The 14,733-nt window shown below is 34.3% G+C and overlaps 1 protein-coding gene across 50 annotated transcripts in view; it reads left to right on the plus strand.

Annotated features, from left to right (window-relative positions):
* The window catches only part of RIMS2 (regulating synaptic membrane exocytosis 2), a 456,016-nt gene that overhangs the window by 230,630 nt on the left and 210,653 nt on the right, over nucleotides 1-14,733 (plus strand). For 42 of the 50 annotated variants that reach the window (XM_038164024.1, XM_038164035.1, XM_038164054.1 and 39 more), the window contains 2 exons: nucleotides 11,428-11,636; nucleotides 12,982-13,101. In XM_038164024.1, the coding sequence (XP_038019952.1) occupies nucleotides 11,428-11,636; nucleotides 12,982-13,101 (329 nt within the window). Of the gene's footprint in view, nucleotides 1-11,242; nucleotides 11,311-11,427; nucleotides 11,637-12,981; nucleotides 13,102-14,733 lie in introns of all 50 variants that reach the window. The other 8 variants (XM_038164450.1, XM_038164200.1, XM_038164243.1 and 5 more) reach the window with 1 other exon arrangement.

The following is a 14,733-nucleotide window of genomic DNA, read 5'->3' on the forward strand; positions in this document are numbered from 1 at the left end:
GTTAGTTTGCTAGGAGTTTATCTGAAAATGAAATTGATCTGGACAGTCACCAGACAAATGTTAAACTTTGGTTTGAAGAGTTGTGTTAATCTGGATAAATTATATTGCCAAGTAAGGTGCATACCTAAGGAAATGAGCAAATGAAGCAAGGGAGAGGATAGTTTGAAACTGGCTGTACTACAAGTGTCTTACTCAACTCATATCTGAAGACAATTGGAGCCTTTTGAAGTACATTGCTTTGTTGTCTTAAATACATTTATAACAAGAATGAGTTACTGACCTCCCTTTAAGCTGTATAGTCTCTGTGTTTACATCACAATTATGCACCTTCTATTCTGTGATATAGCTCTTCTACCTGGAGAAGAGGAGGCTGGTCCAGCCTCTGCTACACAGTGTGTTTCCTTCTGAAAATCTCTGTGTGACCCAGACAAGTTGCATTGTCTGAAGGACTGCTTTGAGCAATCAGAGCCTCCAGAGTGTAGGGCCTGGTCCAATTTATGAGGCAGAATTCCCTGATGGTTTTGCAAGCATTAAGTATTATGACTTTTTTTCTTCTCTTATCACAAATTTCCAGAAATTTAAACATGAACAAGTAGAGGATGTGAGGGAATTTTCCTTGAAAAGTAGTGGAAAATACTGACCTTTTACTTAAACTCGTTCTGGAAATATTTAGCCTCAGGAGATATATTTTTGGGTAATTGTGATCATACAAAAACAAGAGACTGAGATTAAATCCCTTATGTAACTTTATTACAGCTTCAGCTGCTATGAAGGCTATAATTATGAGTGTAGTTCTTGTTGACTGTGGAAAGGTCCCTGAGCAATGTGCTTCTTTATGCATTCAGCTAAATGAAATAATTGCAGAGCGAACATCCCCTATTCTTCTGTGGACACTTCTTCCATTGTTCTATATTCTTCTGAAATAATGAAGACAGTGCAAATTACAATGAGAAATGTCCCTTTTTTCATTAGGATTCTAAATTAATTTAAAATGCAAATTGCATCTGTATCTCTCTATTTATTACTTTAACAATCTTACTCTTAAATCTCCACAACATTTTTTAAACCATATTGGTTTTCTTTGAAGTACATTCTTAGGGAATTTCTGTTCAAAGGAAGTTTCCATCCAGCTTGTATACATAAACATGAGCAGTCTCTGATAAATGTTGGAAATATGATTTTTTTTTGTTTGTTTTAATAATCTAATAAAATTTACTGCTTATTTTGTGAGTATCTTTGTGTAAATTCTTGCCATTTTCTAAGAATAGGTATAATAGAGCAGGGAAAAGGCAGAACTAAAATCCTAGAAAATTAAAAAAAAAATCAAGCCCTGTATTTCTCATGTTTGGCACTGAAAATTGTTTGGAATATTCCAAAGTGTTTGATGGTACATCTGTATGTCAGCAGCTCATTTTAAGAGGTTAATTGTGGCATCTTGTTCATTTCATTATGCAGACAGTCCACAAAGAACAATTCCTTGAATTTAACCCTGACTCCTGGAGAATATTCTCACTGCACCAGAGCTCTCAGGAGTCAGATAATTTTGCGTTTAGATCTGCTTTTAGATTATGTTCAGTAACTAATGAAAGGACTCATTAACTGAAGAAACGATGATATGAACTACTTACTTATTTAAGTTACACCTTTCTTTCTCTGCACAGAGGATCCATTGTGAAGATGGGGGACTTTACCATAGTATTATGACGTCTTATACGAAAATACATTTGTATAGGGACTAAATAAATGCTTCATGGCAAGCTAAGTCTTGTACCACCCTTACTTTCCAAATATTTAATTTTGCGATCTGATCTTCCTCTTGATGTAATGTGTATGGGAATTTTCCTGTATGTGTGTATAAACGTGTGTACATGAGCAAAATAACCCTCGTTGTGCTTAAGTGTCTTAAAAAACAACCACCATCACTGGTATTTTATTTTTTCTCCTCTGTTCTTTAAGCTGTAACCCAGGTGTAAGGGATCATTGCTCTGAACTAATTTGATTATACAGTATCACACTGTCAAGCCTAAGCACAGAAGGTATGAAACTAAATAAGACAGTTGATTATGATCTTTACTTCTGGGATCCACTGGAGTTTCATTTTCAGATTTCTGTTCCTCTTTAAAGAGGTAATTAATTTCCTTCAAAGAAGATGGTTTGACAAAAATAACATTTAAGCAAGCTCAAAACAAAAGGTGTTTTTACATACACCAAATTACTGTCTTCATCATGACTGCTAAAGGGGAGATCAATAATTAATGATCCCATTACTCATTTACAACGGCTTTTATTGCAGTGTCAAGGTGATGAAAGAGCCTCTTGCACTGGTTTTCTTTTGCTTCCACTACAGCCAACTGAATCAGCAGATGCACTGCATATTTCTAGATCATTTAAGGTGTGTGTGCTGCCAGGGATGGATGATTCTTTGGACTTACACCTGCTATTAAGCTCTTGTGTCTTAAAGCAAATAATTTTAAAAGTAAAGTGAATGTATGTTGTGTCTCCAGCAGTTTAGTTTTAAGAAGGTACCAGGTTAAAGATTATACTTGTTTAGAGAACCAGAAAGTTATTTTTACTCCACGTGTGAAATGTTAGGTCAGGTTTGATTAAAAAAAAACCTGCTATGACTTGTAAAGAAATGCTGTTTGTAACAAATTTCTTTGTTACACACAGTTTAAGAGATGACATTTGCCACAGTAGTTTTACTTCCCTCTTGATTGTTAGGTAGAATTTTGAAATTTGCCCATGTCTTTCTGCATAAGGTCAACTGAGAATTACAAACAAGAAATAAATCAGTTTAACTTCTGAATGATGATTTACTATTGAAATGCTAGTTGTTCAAGTATGTAACACAGAAGATTTTTTTTAAAGATTATTTTTAATTCTATTCTGAAATGTGCATTTCCTCATCAGTTATCAAGACATTTAAAGTGAATTTAGAGTCTTCTTCTGTACACACTGATAGTTTGTGAGAAATTTTTGGTAATATTATGCTTAAAAACATGAACTGGACCTTTTTTGCATTACTTCTTCCCTTCAGCTGTCCTTGTAGGATAACAGCCATGTCCAAGGGTAAAAGTAAAAATGTATTTTCACCCAAACAAAATCTAAAAACTTAACAGAAAAAGGCAGCAAATATCTGGAACTTAGATACGGGTTTGATTATTTTATAAGACTGTTTCACTTCAAAAATTTAAAAGTTTTTATATTTTGAATTTATTATTATTGTTGTTGATGATGAATTTTTCTATTATATAAAATAATTATATAAATTATTTTATATTGTTTATCTCTTACTGAAAATCACAAAATAAGTAATTTTTAATGTCACTTTTTTGGTAGCAAGATGTCAGTGATCTTGACTGGAAGTAGTGGAGAGAGAAGAAAAAGATGTGATCAATGAAACAGCTGGGTGATCCTCAGTCATGATATTTGGGTGGCTGCTGGGCTGATGATGGAAATTGATTCTGGATAATGATGTGCCTATGAAAGGAGCCATGTCTACGTTAGTAATGTCTCTTTTCATTAGGATTAGCTCTACATGACATTGGGGATAAAAGATAGGAAATTGCTATGAATAAATATGTTTCTTTAAACCTAAGCTAAGAAGACTTTCCTTCGTGACATATTCACTATTTCAGCTTTACTTAAGGTTGATAGCTCTCTTGATGAAATTAGTAGAGCTCTCTCATGAGTACAACTGGCATGTTAAGTCCATGTCCTTATTTGTGAGTTTGATATTGTGCCTCATGAAGAATCCATTCCTTTGCTGTCTTTCTTGGTCTCCTGTTGTCTTCACTTTGCAAATTTGAAGCTTATTTATTAATTAAGGTATACTGATTCAAAGTAGCTTGGGGTTATTTTCTGTAGTAATTAGTGTTGACATCAAAGCAGTAAAGATTGAAAGTAAATAAATACACAATATAAGGGAGTTTTTTTGTTTTTCTTTGCTGGTTTCTTTTTTCTTTTGTTAATAAGTATTAGAAGGAACTATGCATATAGAAAACATTATAGGCTCCGTGTCAGCATATGTCCATTACAAAAGGGAATGAAAATGCACCTGGTTGTACACCGCCTCTCAAAGGTAGAGAGCTTATTTCTGTCCAAATAGAAATAGGGTCACATTTAGGATTCAGTTCATGTGAGTTAAATCCTATGGCCTGAGACTTGGAGATGCCAGGCAGCCTTGTTGGAGCTACTCTGACCTTAATTTTGGCACAGTCACAACTTTAGGATGTAGAAATAGTGTATAACTGTGGGAAGCTGAGTATAGGGTAAGCCAGCACAAAGTGAATTGCATAAGCAAATATGTCCACTAATGCTAAATAGAGTTTTCCTGAAGCTACTTATTTCTTCAGTTTAACCAAGCCTTCTTCAGTGAGTGGATGTAAAATGGTAATGAAAGGTCTAATGGAAATAGGTACTGAGAGCACAAAACCCCAAACCTGTTTCCTAAACTTTGCAGCTGTTTTTCACAAATTTTCATAGTGCTCCAATTATGAACTGTCTTCACTTCCAGGGGGCTATAAGGCTTGTTTCCAATTGGCTTGTCTAGTTTTACTGTTGCCTTCCTTTTGGCAGCAAAACAGCTGAATTTTCCTGGACTGGTTTCAAAGTCTGAGGACAGAATTTCTTGTGTGTGCAGTCTGGTTCCCAGTTGTGCAGCAACTCCAACACATCACAGAACCATTGGCTGCTGTGCTTCCTTAGCAGAGTTCAAGATGGCTTATTTTTCTGAATCAGGATTTCAGTGATTCAGGAAATACAGGGTTTTTCCTCACCTTCTAGACACCAAATAATTCCTCTGTGCATTATATCCAAGAACTCGTTAGCTTTCAGTAGACTAGTGTGTGAAAAAGGTTGGGCTCATTGGGAACACCTCAATGGGCTATCTGGTTTTAGTTGATGAGAACATTTTCATAGTATTATACAACACTAAGCTGCTGAAACAAGGGCCAGATATGAAATTCTTTAATAGGATTATTATCCCATGCATTGTTTGCTCTTTATATGAGTCCCTAATTCAGATGTAGGCAAGCTGGTATTGCTGATATGGTTGCAGGCCTGAGATGGTGAAGAAGTTGTGATCAAGCTGTCAATTGCAACCCTGAGGTGAAGGGATGCATGGTTATAACACACAATCAGGAAAGATGTGTGAGGTCAGCCCAGGAATGCATATGTGGTCTTTGTGGATGTGAATAGAGAAGAAAAAAGAAAAAAAAGATGTATTTAAAAAAAATAATGAAAGAGTAATAAATTGCTTTTGATTACTTGCTGCTGGGCATGATCCAAAAATGCTGTCTTATTGAAACTTTTCAATGTATGTTTTTCTTTGCATTCTGCCAAAAGAACTTCCTTTTTTCAGGTATAGGCTCTAAGTTTTCTAAAGGCAGAAGGAAGAAGAGAAAAAGTGAAAATGCTACAAGTGCGGTCAAAAGCATAATTTGAAATAAGCATCTCCCTAAGATAAAATCTTAAAGATAATCAAGCAAGAGACAAACCCATAGGATATTACACTTAATTAGTTCTAGTTTTCCCCAATCTTATTAAAGTAGCAGGGAATAGTAACACAGGTGTGCAAATCTGAAAAGTTTGAATCCTAATAAGGAAAAAAACTGGCAATGGTAGACTGGGACCACAGTAAAAAATGTCTATCTGTCTCCCATAACTAAACTGTACCTGTCCATTTTCTTGTTGATTAAGTTTGTGTACTGAATCATATGATAGAGGTCATGGTGTGGCATATAGGGTCACACTTAAGGTGTCATATGAGAGACATAATTGTAAGTGTACAAGGTCATCCAGCTTGTGTACTGAGCTGTAACCAAGTGTATTTACCCTGTTGGTATGCTTTCTTTCAACTTATTCCAAGGAAAGACATTTATCAAGATATGTTTGACTAACAGACTGAGCGTAATTTTGTTTTAGAAAATGTAATTTTGGAGAAAGTATTTTCTGCAATTTAAATCCTTCCAGCAAAACATAATTTAAAAAATACTTCCAGTAAATATTCTTCTATTAATAGTGATCCTAAGTATCAATTTCAGAAAGAGAACCAGAATGAAATAGACATGCTGAAAACCTTTCACCTTTACATTAGGTGAGCCTTTACATCAAGAGTAATATCTTTTCTGTTAAGAAGTTCGTGTAGTAGTTGAAAGCAAGGCTACAAAGTTTTTGAGGGTAAACCAGGGTCTTCAAGTAAAATCTTTTAGTAAGATTTCCCCCTGAACAGTATCTCTTCAAACAAACAAACTAACTAACCCCCAAAAATCCTCAAAACAAAAACCAACCAACCAAACAAAAAAACCCACCAAAGAAATTCAGGATATTACTAAGTTCTCAGTGACTAGCCCATGAGGTCCAGGGACATTTCTTTGGTAGCAGCATCTCTATTCAATACTTGTATGGTGTCAATGTCATCAGTGCCATTCTTGCCACATGGGTGTGCATTGTTACCTGCTCCCACCAGCCCCAGTCTTTTCTCTCACCTGCCTTGTGGAATGCAGCACTCTCTTATCCACTAGTGGAGATTTATACATTTTTCTCTTAATTGCTGCATGTCTCTGTATTTCACATATTAAAAGTCAAAATATATTCCACATCTTCTACATAAAGAACAGCTTCTCTTTTTTTGCTTTGGTAGGACCAGATATTTCAGACACTTTCCTAGGATGTTCCATGTTGAAAGCTGACAAATCCAGAGAAATAATAGCTTCCCAAGAAGAAATGTTGAAGCGCATGGTAGGAATTTTCAAAGCCTGCTGCAAGCCCTGCAGGAAGGTTTCTTTTTGTAATCAGTGCTCAAACATCATCAGTGACTGTGTTGGAAAATATTTCTGTGCTTTACAGTCAGCTGTGTGACAGGCAGCTTTACGTTTGCTCCTGCACCAGAAGCTAGAACGTCCCTGAAATGTCCAGAGCTGACAAAGCAATTGTTTAAGCACTCATATAATCCCCTCCAGGCAGTTCTAGCTGGGTAGCTCCTCTTTGGTGTCACCCACTGTGTGGCAGTCTGGATGGATAGCATTGCAAACACAGAAAGTAACCTGCTTAAATGGAAGTTCTCAATAGCTGTGGTTCACTTTTTACTTCACTCCAGAGACTTTCTGGTGTAGGGCTGCACTGGGAGCTGTGCAGTTAGGAGAAGGATATAGACACATGGGATGTGTTCAGCTTACTGGACCTTATGCTGAAAATTAGCTTGGAGGGGGGAAAATACTCACTTAATTGCAAGTAAATTAATTTGCAGTTTTGAGTAATGACATATATGTACCATTACTGGCTCAAGTAGTCAGAAGTATGTGTTCAGCATACACCATGTAGTCAGGTAGTCTCCTCAGCCTGAAGAATTTAAAGTTATGTGACCTGTCCTTTTTGGCAACAAGATTTGAATTTGAGGACAAGTTTTTGGTTTTTTTTTGGTTCAAAGCAAGATTATGTTTTTAGTTTACTAAGGGAAACAGTTGACAGTTTAGAGAGGTCTTGCTTTAGGTAGAAAGGGCCTGGATTATGCTTATATCCTGTGTGAAGATTCTGGGCACTTTAGAGGATCCAAATAACTCTATATGAGTAGAAAAGCCAATTTTATGGAGTGCTCTATGTCTGGCCTGTTTGGAAGATAAATGGCTCTGGACTTGACCATGAACTTAAACAGCATTCAAAAAGTATAGACATACACCTTGTATGTTAGGTACAAATTCTTTAATGCTTTATAAAAAATACTCAACTATCATAGTTCTGTGGGAAAGCCATTATAGGAAACAAAAAAACTACATAACCAGACATTAAAATACAAGAAAACAGAAACTGACCAAAATTCTTTTAAAATATACTCAAACATTCAAAGTTCGCATTTCTGCAGGAAGGTCCCATGGCTGGGGGGTCCAGAATTTAGAAGGAAAAAAAAATGTTTTTCCTCTGCCTTTTTTGGTTTTGTCTAGAGAAAATAAGAAAAGCACACTGAACACCAGTAAGGTTAAAAAGGCTTCCAGTAAGGTTACAGTAAGGTTACAGTAAGGTTACAAAGGCTTCAACTTAACCCTGTTTCTACAGAAGGGCAAGGTTACTGATGTTGTGGTTCTTCTCCCAGCCTGATTAGTCCATGGAAACTTTCCATATACACATAGAACTCATTGGCATTAATAAGAGCAGACTTCACATAGGTACTTTCCTATATCCAGCTGCACCCCTGAAGTCAAAAGGCATCTGAATATTGTTATAATGGCATAAACAAGGATTGTATCTTCCTTAGTAATATATTAGGTCCCTTTTCCATTAATCATGATTTTGCTATTATATCTTTTGTAATTTATCAATGAAGTGACATTTTTTCCTGTGTAATTTCTGCAGCATACCCTAAATGTATATATTCTCAATAATAAAGTATTTTCTATAGTGCATAGTTAACTTCTAAGAGAGCAGCAAGTGCATTTTATGGTACTCAGAGATACAACTATGGTGTCTGTGTTACAGAAGATCATGGTTTAACTTTTATTTTATTCCTTTACTTTCTTTTATTTTTAGTTTATTTACTTATACTTTTTTCTTGTGTGCAAAGACCTATGTGCTTTACATATATTACTTTTAATTTTACAAGATTTCAAAAATCTTTTAAGTCAGTGGACATCAGATTTTAAAAAACTGATGTCCAGTGACTTTATCAAGCTATTTATTTTGTTTCAAAAAGTTGTAGGTACACTGAGCCATACATGTCTGTCATAGAAATGTAATACACTGCAGGGCTTCCAGACACTCATCCTTTTATTAGCTTGCATAGCATTAATGCCTGTCATTGAGATCAATTAACGCAGTATCAAGGGCAAAATCTATAAGATCTACAGTGGCTTTACAACTTCTAATTTATATGATAATTTTTGGAAACATGTAACTGCATATTTTACACAGATAAAACCAAAACAGTGTTTGGATGGAGCTGTTGCTTATTTTAATTTTTCATTTTATAAATGCCAATTATTTAGTATTTACTGTGAGACACATCTACAATAAGAAAAGCCTTCTACATCCTGTTTGAAAAGAAGGGAAAGTGGTCAAGCAAGAAGAAAGAGTGCTTTTGTCATGTAACAGGCTCAATTTTGCAAATGTTCCTCTCTGCAGCTTTAGCTCCAGGGTTTATCATTTGATGAAGAGTAACTATTTTTGCAAAATGACTAAATCTAATCTTGGACACATACTGTTTGTGAATGCACCATACAGTAATAAATGGGTAAGAGGACTTGGAGTAAGCAGAAACCAGCTATACCAGCAGATGAGCCTGGGACCAACGCTTAAAGGCCCCAGGGAATTTGTAAAACAGGCAATATGTAGGCTGGAACTGTATATTTATGAGTGAGGGCTAGATCTTCATGAGCTCACTGATGATTTCACTTAGTACCCCTTGAAGAAATGTCTGGAGGCAAAAGTAGCACTGGAAATTCCATTGCAGAAGTAGCTTTAGCAAAATGTTACTAGCTTTCAAAAGAGTATTTCTTTCCCCTTTGGCAGGATAGCAACACTTTTATCTGTAATACAGGCAAGATGCTAACATTCATGGCAAGGCAGTTTTGGTAAGAATTTCCCATTTTTAAATGTTATCTTCCTTTCAAGAGTCAAGAAACATAGTTAATAGATTTACAGCTTATTTATTATTTAGAAAATATGAATTAGTTGATGCCTCAAAATAATTCTATGAAATTACTTTATCACTGTCTTTATGAAAGAAAAGGCTATTTAATATGCAACAAGATTTCTGCAATGTGTAAGGGAATAAGTTCAAAGTATCTTTTTGAAAACAAAGCCTTTGTATTTTGAATATTTCCTTCTTTAAAATGAAAGTGAGACTTGATTTTTTTTTCCATACAGCGTATGCAAGTCTCTATTTTAGGAGGAAACAAGGGAAAAATTGTATTTGTCATTGTACGCAAACAATATACTAAGTTGGAATTGATGATCTCAAAGGGCTTTTCCAGCCTAGTTAGTTCTGTGATACCTGTCCAAGGATAATGTTTTACTTTACAAAAGCCTCTATTGGTTTTTTGTAGTTTTATGGGGTTGTATCTTCACATCCTTTCTGTAAAGTTTTCTAGACAAGTGCTAAGACAGTGCTAAGACTTGTTAGTTGCATTTCACCACTCTACTGATGTAGTTCCAGAGGAATAGGCTGAGCAATGTTGAAGCAGGATCTGAAGTAACAGAAATAGAAAAGTATTTTTTGAGGTCTGTATTAAGGAACCCTGAACTCCTTTGCTTTAGTTTGATAGAAAGTGAAACATTTGATAGAAAGTGAATTGGATAGAAAGTGAAACATTTGTTTCCTGCATATAGTAATATAAAAATATTATGCAGCATTCAGCAACAAAATATTTTTCATGTAACATGTAGTAACAATGGCGAGGGGAAAAAAAGAGAGAAACATAATAGTGCAGAATGTGTGGGCAACATTTACAGTCTAAAGTACCTACATAAAAGAGAATGTTTTATTAAAATACATGAGTCATTCCCAATTCTTTGCACAGCAGCATTAATTTAAATCTCTTCTTAAACTGTTTTTCAAACCTTTCTTTCTACTGTGTGTCTGCCATGGAGGTTAAATTCTGACTCTGTGAAATATTTATGTTTTGTCAAAACCCTAAACACTCCCGTTTGTGGGGTACCTGCCCTTTAATAGAATTCATCCTTCCATTTGACCAGTAGACAAAGCAAAGTTAATATGCTTTTTTCCTCAATGTAATTTCTAGATTTTTTTTTTCATTTAACCTCCTTTAACATCATCTACTTCAAAGTGAATGCAGTGTGCCATTGTTTTAAGTATTTTATTGATGTGATTGGAATAAATACTAATTTGTGTTAGAAAAGCAAAGAAATAAGTTCCTTAAGACATTCTGTATTCGAATGCTTTCCCTTTTGGATATTCTATTAGAAATACAATTTGCCTTTTCATTTAATTTACTGTAAATAATTTTATAGGGACAGTTAATAAATCTAGTGCAAGGATGCTTTGCTCTGTACATAATTTTATGCACACATAGACGCACACAAATGTATCTCCTTCCTCACTGTTTTTCATATTCCATGCACTCTGTTGTTGAAGCCTTAACTTTTTCTTGGAAGCCCTTTGCAAGTCCTCCTGACAGAGGTTATGGATCAGATAGGATAATCAGAAGTCTTTACAATTTTACTGTATCTTTTTTTGTCCTTTCTTTCACCTTTCCTTTACTGCACTATCTTGTCTGTCTGATTCTCACAGGAGACATGGATTACAACTGGTTGGACCATACGTCTTGGCATAGCAGTGAGGCATCCCCAATGTCTTTGGTGAGACATGTGGAGCCTTACCATGTAGTTTCCTTTATCATTTTACATTTCCTTGGTTTTATTTACACCTTTGCATGTTTTCTTTTTTTGTATCCTTTTTTTATCCCACACCTATAGGGGACAGTCAAAGGGGAAAAAGAAAAACTAGTGAGCAGGCAGTTTTGTCGGATTCTAACACCTTATCCGAGAGGCAAAAGAAAATGGTGTGCTTTGGTGGCCACTCTTTGGAAGAGGACTTGGAATGGTCTGAGCCTCAGATAAAAGACTCTGGGGTAGATACGTGTAGTAGCACAACTCTAAACGAGGAACATAGCCATAGTGAGAAGGTACTGAGATTATGGAGCCTGCATTTTAACCTGCTCATTTGGTCTTTGTTTGCTCTCTGTCACTCATTAAAATAGTGCATAAAATAAAAGATAGGGTGTTTCTAGAGACAATATAGCATTTCTTAAGGTGCAGAAAAGAAAAACAAATGAAAAGTCTTTGCATGCTTGCAGCTTTTACTGTTTGGCAGCCTAAGAAAAAAACATTGAGAGGCATAAAGGAATGTTGTTCTTACGGTTGCAAATTAGCATATCTTGATATTACCTTAAAGAACAAAGTAATTAACAACAAGGATTCTACCAATTGGCTTATTTGATTTACTATTTCCAAACTCCTGGGGCTGAAATTAAATTAATAGCTTAAACCCCAGGTGAAAAAGGGAGAAAATTGGGTCTCTCTGCACAGAAAAGTTGTTTTTCTTTTTTCCCTTTCACTGTCATGGTTGTTCATTTGTTTTGTTGCCATGTAATTTTTGTGCAGTACTGTGCAGAATTAAAGGCTTTGCCATCTGCTTGGGTATTTTTTATTTTTGCTTTCTGTTTGGTGGAGATTATGATAAATCTTTTTAGAGTTATTAGTTGTAATGGGAGCAGATTTATCTGTGCCTGCTAATTTTGCATGAAATAGAGCATGAAATAATATTTTTCTGTGAGAAAGTACTATGATTACACAAAAGAAAATCTTAACAATTTATTAATTAGGCCAATGGACAAGTATAACTGTGCCCATATACAGTAATGGAATAATAATGCTCACTATAACTGTGCTTCGTGTGCGAATTAATTATTCCAAGAAAGAAACAGAATATTAAAATGAATTAATGAATATACCTTTTAAAAGTATTTTTAAATTTGAATCTACTACTACTAAGAGAAAGTAAAACACTAAAAATATTTGTTTGGTTTTGGATAAAAATGGAAATGTTTGAAATAGAGGAAAAGTAAGATATTTCTTGTATCAAACATTCAGTTTCTTTTCCAGTATTGTTCTTATACTAGACTTTTAGCAATGCTTTTCTCAGTACTCAGGTATGAATCTCATTGTGTGTAGATAACTATGAGTAGTTGTCTATATCTGTCAAATCAAGACTGAAAGATCATTCTAGATGTTTACAAATTTGATTTAGTAAAATAGATAATGTTATTAAATATTAGATATCCATTTTGATGAACAATATGTCCAAAAATATTTTCCAGCACAATTCTCTGTCATTTTTTACATTAAATGTTAGTGTAATCATAATACTTTCATGGCATTTAAAAAATATATCAGCAAATGAAAAGTATTACTGAAATATTTTTCATTAAAATGCTATTCATTGTATTTTCCATTAACACCACATGATAGCATCCAGTAACGTGGCAACCATCCAAAGATGGAGATCGTCTCATTGGTCGGATTTTGTTAAATAAACGACTAAAAGATGGAAGTGTGCCTAGAGATTCAGGAGCAATGCTTGGATTGAAGGTTGGTGATGAACAATTTTGAAACTAACAACTCTTCAGTTAAACTAGCTACTTGTATAATTAAAGTATTCTCATACTATATAGTGTATGCTCACCAATATTGATAAAGCCTTATAATTCTCAAAATTAAAATATAGGCATTTTATATTCATTTACCTAGAGTAATTTTGCAGGGTCCTTGGCAGAATTAAAAAAAATGTGTTTTTCTGAAAGACTAGACATGTTTTCAGAAGTTTTCTGAGGATGTGGTCTTAGCAGAGTGCAAATTGCACCCTTGCTAGGAAAGCCAAGTCCTGTCTGTGTTCTTCAGTATGGAGCATTGCACCATGGTATAACTTCTATTTCCCAAGAAAGGGAAGAAAAGTGAAAAAAAAAATTATCTCTCTTGAACACCTGGGGGACATCTGTGAGTTAATGATATTTCAGTCCAGATCAGAGTATGCCAACGGAACTTCCTCTGTTTGAATTTTTCTCTCCTCTGATCATTTGATTTGCCACATTTTAAAAACACAAGATGGAAAATTGTTTAATATTTTTGGTTTTTATCACAAAATGTACTCTTTTAAATGTGTTAACCTATTTTTCATGATGCAGTGCTCTTTAAATACATTATTAATTATTTCTAGCTCATATATTGATTTCAATTTTGTGTGATATTATTATTTGCAGTCTCAGAAATGCTAGTACAAGAATGAGAACAAATTATAAACATAGAAAGAAACAAATATGTATTTATTTTTATTCCATATCATTGCTGTGAGCAATTATTAAGGAGTTTAAATTTTCTGTTCTCTAGCATGATACTTACTTCACCTCAGGTATATCTCAGATTAGGTTATTGTCACACCCTACTGAGTAAGAATTAAATAAGTGAATTTATGTGTTACATATACTAACATGCTTTGGAAAGATTTAAAAATTTTATTTAATTAATAAATAATTTTATTTGAAGTCAGTGGAGAAGGCAGTTGAACATCAAGTTTTATATGTTTATTTTTGTTTTATTGTCAGAAAATGCAAGAGAAAAGATTAACAGTGCCATTAGGAAGCACTTTTTTGTTTAAACATCTATGTTAAAATTTCTAAAATCTTATATTATGAAGATGAACTCTTCGGTGAGATTCATTAATACTTGAGATTCAAGAGTAACTACTTTTTAATCTCAATAAACATCTGGAAAGAGTGATTTCTAACAGTTATCCCTGACCCGAATTTTCAAATACTTACATATTGAAAGTAAACTCAACTGGATTTAGTATTACAAATTTGAAATCCCAATATGAAGACCCTTAAGAAACTTCAAGAATTTGAAAGTTATTCAGTTATTAATGATTCTGACATGTAAGTCTGATTCTAAGATGAATATTAAGGTCAAACCTCTTGAAGTTCCCTGTAGAGACATTTTCAGTGTGACAAGTGTTTTCATCTGACTTGCCAAGCCAAAGAGAATTTCATTGCTTAGTGTGAACATCCTGAGTTCTGTTACATTAATATATCTTTTTCCAGTTAAAAAATAGTAAAGTGAGCTATCAAATGACAAACAACTTACATTGTTTTGGGTGGTAATTTCTAATACAATGAGATACTATGCATGTATTTGCTAAAATTTAAAAGCTTTAGGATTCTCTATTTC

This window comes from Motacilla alba, chromosome 2, assembly GCF_015832195.1.
Source record: "Motacilla alba alba isolate MOTALB_02 chromosome 2, Motacilla_alba_V1.0_pri, whole genome shotgun sequence".
In the NCBI taxonomy this organism is placed as follows: Eukaryota; Metazoa; Chordata; class Aves; order Passeriformes; family Motacillidae; genus Motacilla; species Motacilla alba.